This window comes from Cynara cardunculus (assembly GCF_001531365.2).
Source record: "Cynara cardunculus var. scolymus isolate 2C chromosome LG 8, CcrdV1, whole genome shotgun sequence".
Lineage (NCBI taxonomy): Eukaryota > Viridiplantae > Streptophyta > Magnoliopsida > Asterales > Asteraceae > Cynara > Cynara cardunculus.
Window position 1 is genome coordinate 17,640,805 of NC_037535.1, and position 11,084 is coordinate 17,651,888.

Sequence of the window (11,084 nt, forward strand, 5' to 3'; positions counted from 1 at the left end):
TACTCATCTTTAAAATGTGATAATCATTTAGTTGCACATCCAATCAAGACAACAAACAACTTTTATCAAAACACCAGAAACTTACAAAGGATTCGTAAAAGACAGAAAAAAAACACCTGGCAAATAAACCTAAATAAAAAAGATCTGCATAAAGAAGTGCGGCGAGCCTAAGAAACTTGAGCCCAACTAAGAACACGACCAAAAGAAACCATCACCAGAAATAAAACGAAGCACTCTAGAACGAGATCTAGCCATGACCCGAACATCAAAAAGGAGTAGGAGTTGACCATCAAAACCTTGGCCTCCGCACCAATCAGACCAAGAGAGTCCAAACCTTCTGCACACTTATGGTTGAAAAAAGCGATCGATTTGTTGATTGTCGACTACTTTAAAAGTCCGATTTATCCGCTGAAACCAAATCGAGTAAAGAGTATAGCAAACCACCGCTTTCCAATATATCCTAATTGGATTTCGAACGACGATAGAGTCCGTACATGCAATGAGATCATCTAGAGAGATAGATGATGTGATGCTCGAACTCCACTATTTGAAGACTTTCTCCAACAACTGAAAACTCTTTGAACACTTGACGAAACAATGCTTGCGAGATTCGATCTCTTCCTCACAACACGGACAAAGAATTGGAGCAAGATCAATGCATTCTGCATTCTGCATTCTCCTCCTTTCTGATATTTGTTGGTTAGCCCTCATTTCTGCTCGCTTTTAAGTAAAATGTAAGCCATTTATTGATATTACTCTTTTTATCATTCAAAATCAACAGTATTTTGACATATTTATCAAAATAGTTATTTTAACGTTTATTTAGGAGGGGTGTTTGAGATTGCTTATAAAAACAACTTATTGACTTATTCCGGTGTTATACCGGTAATAAACATTTTTGAGTATTTGAATAAATAAATTATATCTGTGTCAAACGGATAATAAGAAGTTAAATCTATCAGGTGCTTTTATAGGAAAAAAATAGTTTGTCTCCCAAACACCCCCTAGGGAGAAGAGCTCAAAAGGGGGATTCAAAGCAGCAGTGAGCAGATGTTTGTTCAATCGTTTGGTGTTATTCGGCAGATAAACAGGTGAGTAGAATATCTGATTTTTTTACAGTCGTTCGAGCAAAGAGCAAACTTTTTTGTTTTTCAGAGGAAGAAACGAAACGACAGTGAGTGGCAATAGGGGAGATTCAAAATCTGGGAGTTTTTGTTTCTTCAAATGCTGAGAGGGTTATCATTTGCTTTTGGAGAACATGCCCACCAACTGTTCGATGAAATACCCAACTAGAGTTATCCTGACGTGGTGAATTTGTTTTATTATAATGAAGGCATTTAGGCATGTACGGAATCATTTTCATGTCCCGAATCCTCTCAGAATCAACAAGTTGACTGGAGTTGTTCATCTATATGCAAAGTCTTATCACTCCTTAACTGAACCACAGTTGGATGATCATCTGTCGTTTGAGTGGTGTGAAAGGGCCTTCCCAAAACTAATCAAGTTGACTCAATTGCTGAATGGTTTTGATTTGATCAATGGAAGATTGGTTAATGTTCATAACAAATGTGTTGTGACTGATGAGTTTCTTATGCAGAGCATGCATACTTTTAAGTCACTTGGCACAGCCTTTCTTTGGTCTCCTTCCATGCAGCAAACATTATGTACAGCGAAATCGCCATCTATTTGTGTTAATAAGCCAATTTATCGGAAACCCATTGCTGTGAATTCTCTCAAGAAAGTATGCGATATCTTAGAAGTATCTGCTCAGCAGCGGAAGCTAGTCCGTCTTGCAATATGCCCACAGATCACACAGCACCAAATATGGATGGCTGCACTTGGAGAGATATTGAATCAATTGAAATATGAAATGGGTGTTAAAGATTATGGGTGCACAACCAAAGGGGATAACATGGGTCAGCAAATAGTGGTCAACTGTCTTGGGTTCTTGGATGATGCTGTGGCCTACGACCCTGACTCAACCTCATGGATGCGGCTTGCGCCTAAAAGAGATGCAGACTCACCACCACCTGCTAAATGGGCAGATTTTCTTGAGATGTTCAATGATTTAACAAAAATCTTGAAGAACGATCAGGAATTTCTCTTTTATGTCGCAAAGCTTGAGATCATGAAAGAAGGGTTGCTACAGATAAAAGATGTTTTGGTAGATAAGAATATTGGATACAAAGAGGCTCGACACCAAGAACATCTAGTTCAGAAGAAATTGACTAAATCTTTGGGTCATTCATCTCAATGTTTGTTCACACTTCTATTATATTATCTATATGGCGATATTAGGGATATTGAGCTTGACATGTGCTGTTGGTTTTCCGCGGATGTTGGTGGGAACAAATTCTATTTGTGTGTTGGGAAGATTTTGACATCAGATGGAGAGAAAATGTTAAGGCATGCGGTCAAACAGTTGGATAGGGTGCTTGGGGTGATTAAATTCGTGCACGAAATGGCAGAAATGGAAGAGATTTTGGAGCTGCAGGGTCATCTATGGTGCATTGACTCTGAGAACAGGTCACTTACTTACAGAGGACACAAGTTCTTCATTCATGGAATTAGTCTCTGATGAAGGATATATCATCAAAGACACACATGTGAATGTATTCTCTTTTAAGGTAATTTCTTTTTCAAGAACTATATTTTACTGGAAGATCTATTTATTCAACATATATAATTAGGAATAATTATTTATGTAAACCCACATCTTTTCTTATCCAACCATGTGCTGAACTTAGAGCAATCTCTTTGATAAAAGAGATAGTTCGGGCTTAGGGCAGCTCCAATCCACCTCCGAAACACTAAAAAGGAGGTCATGTTCGCTCCAACACATCATTAAAACAATAAATCTTCTTTTGTGTCAATTAATCTACTATTCATTACCTCTAAAATTTTGTGCTGTGGCATTTAGAGTTTTGTGTTTTAATGTGTGGTCGGAAGAGTTGTGTTTCAGCAGGGTTGAGTTTTGTTGGTTGGAAGAGTTTTGTGTTTCCCCCACTTGTACTTTGCCTTATTTTCATTAAGAACTTGGCTAAGAGGCCGTTTATTAAGCACTTATCTTGGTAAGCGCTCACCGGTTCAATCACCTTATTAGATGAACATAAAGAGACCGATAATCTTATCCATTAAAAGGGAAGGAAAAGATCAAGAGTCTTACCAGATTGTAGACGCTTACCGTTAATCTCTTTCGATGGCAGGGAATGTGAGAGTGGTGACCCTTGCCGGGTAAGCACTTCCCGACAAGTTTTTGGTAAACGATACCTTAGTTCACCAACCTTTCTAGAAGTGTAGGGTTCAAATCTCACCAAATATGAAATATTCTTATTTGCCATGTCCATGTAGTGAAGTTGGTTCAGTTGAGTGAAAACACCCGAAGTCAATAGAATAAAATGTGTGAGAGATGGAATATAAAATGATTGGTAAAATGTGTTCATGATGGATAAAATAATATCCATGTTATTCAATGTAGTGTAAATATGATCAATAATAACGTAAATTGTATATAAAGAAACGTACTTTGTTTCAATTCTTAATTTGGGAACATTTGCAAAACACTTGTTTAGGAATCACGTAAATATTTCGAACATTCAATATTCACAAGCTTTGTTTTTGAAACAACTTCTTTTACTTAGGCTTGTTTACCAAATGCTTACCGGATAGATATATTCTTACCCCATAAGAGTGATGTCAGGAATCAAGAGTCTTACCAGATAAGTGAGAGTGACGACTCTTATCCCATTAATGCTTACCATATAAATTGTTGCATGCAATGTTATTTTGATGAACTAGAATCTTATCCGGTAAAGTGACAACTTTGAGGTATAAATGGTGAGATGCAGTTTTTGTAACCAAACAACCTCTATTTTAAAATCATATTTCAACTTATCAAACATCATCATATATGATGATAAATGAACACTCACCATCATTCGCCCGTTCCCCAACACCATTATAATTTGTAAGTATCCAACAGATTCTTTAAATTGTAATCAAGATTCAAAATCTCTAAAACAATTTACATGTAAGCATCGTAACATTATCGTATGGCTCTCGTGTAAGCATCATAACGACGTCGTGTAATCATTAAAACAACATTAGGGCTAATTGACCTCGTAGAACATAGTGAAAGCTATAATTTTTTTTAAAGCACATTTAAAGATGCATCGACATAATATAGTACCATAATCATTGAACAAAACATTATTATAATTATCATCTATGTAATTTAACCATAAGAGCAAGGGTAGTACAATGAGAAAAGAAGTTAGGAGTTGAACATATTTTTATTTAAAGCAACATGACAACATAATCTTTTATGACATCATTAAGTATACAAAGCCAAATTTCCCATAAATATTTGCTTCTAAAAAGGTCAAAAATGCACAAAGACCATACCGATAAACAGTGGAGTCCGGCGGCCTCTTAGAAGGTCAAAAGTTCAAACCTCAGTGAGGAGCGTGCAGGAGTGCTTCCGAGTGTTTGCCATATAAAAATATCATATACTTGAAAAAACAATACCATGACCAATTCATATAAATACTACTATGCAAATATGATGAATAACCACATTTGAGTAGCACACCAAATATACTGCCAGAATGGTAGCAAAGTGGCAACTATGTTGGAAAATATCTCAAAAAAGAAAGAAAGTTTAATCATTTTATTAATCCTCTACCACAAACAGCAGAATCATAATGAAGGAAAGAGAATAACCCCCCCCCCGCCCCCCTCTTTTCTCCTCTTCCCTTTTTCCCTCTGGCTCAGCTTGTACACTACATTCTTTAAAGGATATTTACCTGATCTCTCATTTTTCTTCATACTTCAACATCTTGATCATCTTTCCTGCAGAGGCAAAGATATCAACAACCTCCATCAGTACATCCATGCAACAGAATTTTCCTAATCCCCACAAAAGCCACACTCGACATGTTCAGTAGAAAAGAAAATAAAAAAGTTTGCTTTATTTACCATAACTTCACCAAATTTGATTCTCTGATATCAAATACCAAGACCATATGCTTTCGATATATTTGCAGCATGGAACACACAGGTGGCATATCCAGCAGATGCACATGTTAAGAATGTAAAAGACCGAAACCAGCTGCTATATCTCATGGACAGTTGACATGCTACAAAGTGCTTGTTTTGATGACATATTTTAGGCCAAGATTAACAATTTAACATTAGATAAACCGAGACACCAATGCATAAGGTATCCAGCACCTTATTTTCATATTTGATGAATTTTTTCAGATGTAGCATAAACTATAAGGATAGGAAACAAAGCCCCGTCAAGAAACTTGTTAAAAGCAAGAGAAACCTGTGTATATTGGTGTTGTCTCACATGCAGACTATCTATCATTTCATCTAAAACTACACCAACACTTGTAAAACTGACATAATGGCATTAAATAAACAAATAACACATTTCATGAAGAAGAGTGATCATTAGTAGGAAAAGAAAGAGTGATTCATACTTTGGTAAACTCGGCTTCTTCAACAACTTCATGATTCCCTTGCTGCCTAGGAATGTTGTTCCTCTGGTCCATCTGTGAAAATGTTGGATTTTCTCCATATTGTGATGAAGTCCGATTGCTGCCAGATCCAATTCCTTGCCCATAACCTCCTTCTGTTCCTTGGTTGTATTGTCCACCTGCTTGCCCATAACTTCCACCGCTACGTTCTCCATACTGTCCACCGGTCGCTTGTCCAAAATTTCCAGCGCCTCCTTGTCCGTATGGTCCAGCTGGGCCTTGCCCATAATTTCCTCCGCCTCCTTGTCCATACTGTGCACCTGCTCCTTGTCCATACTGTCCACCTGCTCCTTGTCCATAATTTCCTCCGCCTCCTTGTCCATATTGTCCACCTGCTCCTTGACCATAATTTCCACCACCTGGTTGCCCATATTGCCCACCTCTATGTTCACCATATTGTCCCCCAGTCCCTTGCCTGTAATTTCCACCACCTCCTTGGCTGTAGTTTCCTACGCGAGGAGTAAAATCCCTCTGCTCGGGATGTGCATAGTTCCCTTGGTCCCTTGTGGGAAAATCAGTTTGCCTAGGAGGATTAAGATTTCTTCCTTCTCCTGCATTGTAATTTCCTTGGTAAGTGGGCATGGGGCCTCTTCTGTCTCCCTGATAATTACCCTGTCCGCCAGGTGCATTATTCATTGGATTAGGGTTACCATAATTCTGTTGCATTGGAGAATTTTGGTCCATTCGACCTCTAGGCGGCGGTCTGTTGTAATCTCTATTACGATCATTATACCTTCCACTTTGCCTTCCATATTGTACTGGGGGTGGTCTGGGTATTATTGTTCCATTAATGTACTTGTCTCCTAATATTTGCAACACAAAAATACTTAAATGCCATAAGAAATGTAATGCTCGAAACTCATACTTGAGCCACCAAGCCAATATGACAAATATCAACATAAAGTAAATCCTACCTCCATATTCTTTGTTTACAGGATCAATATAGGAATCAGGCAATACAAAAACAACTCCAGGTAAACCTGTTCAAGGAGGAGTGAGATCATCTACATCAACAGCATGCACCATCCACTCCCAGAAAGAACAAAACATGTACCTTTAAACTGCTCTGAAACTTCTTCTGACGCCTCAACCTGAAATCCATTGTAAGTAGTTGTGCTACAAGCATAAATTTTCTTCTTTGCCTCTTCCACACTGAAATTATTATATATTAAACGAACTACAGCAAATCAGAACACCATAACACAGTGAAGGATTGAATATAAAACAATGTTAAAACCGGTTTAACAAGTTGGAATTTCATGGTTTATAACCTATTCCTACTCAATAAAAAGTTGGCATTTTATAAGAGTAAGAGGGTAAGGGCATGTTAACAGCTTAATGAGCATAACGGGACTCACAGCTTAGGCAGTTAACTATACATGACTGTTTGGTAGTGGCTTAATGATACAGGAAGTAGCTTAGGGCCTGTTTACTTGTGGCTTAATGAGCTTAGTGGGTAAACCGGCTTATTCGCACAGACAAACAAGGCTGTTTACCTTGGGCTTATTCGCTCAGAAATGGGCTTATTCGCCCAGATGAAAAACATGTGTTGTCCAGGTTAAGCCAGGTAAAAGACTTGTCCTACCCTTACACAATAGTCACGCCTCTCTCAAGTCTCTTCTCCATCGATCCAACACCCTTCGTTCTCTTCTCCATCGATCGACAAGTAAACAGGCCCTTCTCCATCGATCTCTTCTCCATCGATTGACCAAGGGAAATAGGGTTTTAGAGAGAGAAATAGGGTTTTAGAGCAAGACCAAGGGTTTTTAAACCTCCCTCAAGAACCAATTATTCAATGGAAGAAGCTTCATCACCATTGTCGCAGCCTAAAAAGAGAGGTAGGCCCTTGGTCTCTTCTCCATCGATCGACGGCTGTTGCTCTCTTTTCCGTCGATCGACCATACCTGTTGCAACGAGTAGAGTGGCGAAGGCGACGAAGACGAAGGCTCAGACCGGTCACCGGTGACGAAGCAAATAGGGGTGGCAGCAAAGCAACCGGAGATGGCGGCAAAGCAACCGGAGATGGCGAACGCCAAACAGGCGAGAGGGAGGATGAACAGGCAAAAATCATTTTTATGGTATATATAATGGAAACAAGAAATTTCAAGCTGCAGTTTGCATTTTTTTTGGGTATTTGCTGTTTGCTTAAGGTTTTCTATCCTCAGGGGTAAATTGGTCATTTCTGTTATTCAGACTGTTATTCAGATAGAAAAGTAAACAGCAACATAAATTTATCCAGACAGACAAATTTATCCAAACAGACAAATTTATCCATACAGAACTTAATAAAAAATTTAGTAAACAGCCCCTTACTTGGTAAGCTTCTGGCGGGGGAGCTTTATGCAGAAAGATAAGTATTTTCAAACCTGCCCCACCCAATTAAAAAACAGGCTGCTTCTATCTATGAAAAAACACTCCCAATTCATACAGTCAGCTTCGTCCATACAGGACTTAAAAGGAAAACCAACCAAACAGCCCCTAACTTATAGAAAAACAACGGCCAGAATCCCACATTTCACTGTACCCTGTAAGCTTGTCAAACTAAATCTAGGAGTGGTACATGACTACGACAAGCTTTACTGAGTTAAAGCCTGTTAACAGGATGGAGTTTTCATGGTTATAACCTAATCCTACTCAGGAAGAAGTGGCACTTTATAAGAGGGTAAGCTATATAGAAACAACAGCCAATACCCCATATTACACCATACCATGTAAACTAGTCAAACCAAATATTAAAAATTTTACACGACAACAAGGAGCCTATTTGAGTTAGGCTAGCAAACTGACAAGTAAAATAGGCATTTTTCACAGAAATTATCGTCTAGCATATTTTTGAACCCCAACAAAAATTATCGTCTAGAACACAAACCGTTATAATAAGCATGTACACCCAAATTTGCATATGAAAGGGTTATAAATCGTAACACCTCATTGAATCACAGGTGATTACGTAGAAACCTTATCGTGTAAAGAGATTAACAGTCATATTATACACTCGTTCAAAGGGAAATAGAACCTTCCAAGAACTTTTGCGGCAGTTTGGACGTAAGTTTCGACCATTTCTTCAGGAGATGGTTTAGGATCTTTAGGAAAATCCATGGTAATCAGCCAGTGATTGTAATCGCAACCCTCGAATAGTATAGCATCAGGGCTAATCTGATCGCCGTCCATATCATCATTGTTGTATCTAGCTCGCGAAGAGAAGGCCTTTGATGATATGAATTGAAACGATACACTACTGGATTTTGAACGAGTGACATCAAATTGGCTAGGGTTTTGTTGGATGGTAGAGGGGGAGGAGGAAGGTGGTGCTGCCACGGATGATACCACGGCAGAGAAATGCCTGGGGTGGTTGAAAATAGAAACCGTTAGAGCAAGTGATCGCTGGAGTCGGAGAGCGTTCGCCGCCATTAGTGGTGGTGCAGAACCAGATAGTCGGTGACAACTAGGGTTTAGCCTTCAGGGTTTAACCCATTTTCAGACCCATCCGCTTTTATATAATGTATTTATAGTTGATTACACAAAATGGTCCTTCACATATGCATATATTACCATTTTAGTCCCTGAATTTCAGAACTCCTAATTTTTACACCCCTCCTCCCCCTCCCCCTCCACTAACAACCTAATCAACCCAATTCGTTAAATAGCCAATTAAGAGGATTGAAATTGAGTTAGGTTTAGGGATCGTTTGTTTACCTCTTAATAGTTTCATTAATAAGCAACCTCTAAATCGTTAAGAGGTGAATTTTGTTTGACAATTTTTTTTGTCTTTTAATCGTTCTAAAACCCTCTGAATGATTTTGTATCATAGACCTCTCTTAACCATTCAGCGCCATAATTTCATTGTAAACAATTATATTTCATTTTTGCACTATATCATAAGAGCCTCTTAATCATGTTGCCCCAAAATCATTCAGCAACTGCCAAACAGCCCATTAGTTTAACCCAACCTACCAAATCGCAGCTAATATATGTAACTTCAATAAAAAAAAATGTATTTAAATCTATATAATATACTAGTTTATTATATATATTAATTATGTGTAAAATTTTATAAAATGTTTGTTGAATTCATATTTGTACTTTTTTAGCTATATGTATAGGTTACAAAAAATAATGGAAAAGTATAAATTTAAGTTATTCATATTCGCTATTCTAATGAATCGAGATAACCTTGCGGTATAAATAATCAGTATTTGTTCTTCCACTGCGAGAGGGGCAAATTGGGATTGTTTAAGCAATTCACGTAAGCATGAACCTCTTGCCAATTCATCATGAGTAAAAAAAAATTATTAGAATCGTTTTTGCAACAACAACAAATGGATGTGCCAAGAAATATAAATGATGTTGAAAGATACTTGGTTGACGAATATATTAATCCAAAGACTCTTTAATCTGATGTTGTACTTTGGTCAAAAGATGATGCTAATAGGCATAACTTTTGGTCTATGTTAGCTAAAGATGTTCTTGAAACACATGTATCCACTGTGACATATGAATTCACTTTTAGTACTAGCAGACATATTATGGACTCATTTAGAAGCTCTTCGAGTCCAAAGATGGTGGAGACCCTTGCATGCATGCAAAGTCGGTTGAAAGAGAATCACGAGGGGTTTCAAAACAAATGAATATTTGGATGAAATAACATCTCACGAGTTTCTCGAACATGGTAAATAAACTTTGTAAATTAATTTGATAACAGTGGTTCTTTATTCATGAAATGATTTAACCATATTTTTTCAAGATTTGTTACCGAGAAACTAAACTATGAAGAAAAAACAGTCTCAAGCAGATCAAAAATATTCGAACATGTGAAATAAAAAATTAACAATTCAATCATACTTGCTTATAGTCGAAATGGTCACAATACTGAAAACAACTATTGTTACTCTTCGTGCAACCGTATGTTTGGGAATGAAGGATTTCGATGAGGGTTTTTGGCCAAAGTTGAAACAAGTACGTTACAACAAATTTAAGCAAGTTATCAAAACGTCTTGCAATTATACAAATGTAGGTAACAACACTGTATGTGCATGGTGAATCTAAATATTTTATGAGAATATATGTATGGGACAGATGGATAATTCAATATATTATGAGTTATGACAAAACAATCATCATGATAATCAATAGTTTCACATTTCTTTTATCATTTTAAGCCAATTACAAAGTTTGATGATAGAGAACTTAATTATATATATATATATATATATAGGGGCAGGTTCAAATGCGAACCGTCCAATTCTAAAAAACCGTGTTAACCAAATTCGACCAATAAGAAAATTCCATTTGTTTTCAATTAAATTTAAATAATAAGGGTATTTATGACATTTTGTACACATATTTCGTAATTATGGAAGTTATTAATTCATATTATATAAGGAAATTAAATAAAATAAATATTGAAGAAAGGAAACGTTTCAATATATAAGGAAATTATATTATTAAAATCATTATTTTAATGATAACTATAATGAATTATGAAACAAATTTATGAAGATTTCATCAAATATATTGATGAAATCGTGGGTTGCTGCAGGT

The 11,084-nt window shown here is 37.0% G+C and overlaps 2 protein-coding genes across 3 annotated transcripts; one reads left to right on the plus strand and one right to left on the minus strand.

Moving 5' to 3' along the window:
• The first annotated feature begins 933 nt into the window (after positions 1-933).
• Positions 934-3,037, plus strand: LOC112517214. Its single transcript, XM_025124576.1, has one exon. The coding sequence runs from the start codon at positions 1,328-1,330 to the stop codon at positions 2,576-2,578; it is 1,251 nt and encodes a 416-aa protein (XP_024980344.1). The 5' UTR covers positions 934-1,327; the 3' UTR covers positions 2,579-3,037.
• A 1,717-nt stretch (positions 3,038-4,754) lies between these two features.
• Positions 4,755-8,994, minus strand: LOC112516403 (multiple organellar RNA editing factor 1, mitochondrial). 2 transcript variants are annotated; one of them, XM_025123422.1, is made up of 6 exons: positions 8,560-8,994; positions 6,598-6,695; positions 6,458-6,523; positions 6,194-6,346; positions 5,487-6,094; positions 4,755-4,851 (listed from the first exon to the last, which is right to left on the minus strand). In XM_025123422.1, the coding sequence occupies exons 1-6, from the start codon at positions 8,952-8,954 to the stop codon at positions 4,843-4,845; spliced, it is 1,329 nt and encodes a 442-aa protein (XP_024979190.1). In that variant the 5' UTR covers positions 8,955-8,994; the 3' UTR covers positions 4,755-4,842. The 2 variants fall into 2 exon arrangements, with proteins under 2 accessions (XP_024979190.1, XP_024979189.1); XM_025123421.1 differs by having other exon boundaries at positions 5,487-6,346.
• Positions 8,995-11,084: the final 2,090 nt, after the last annotated feature.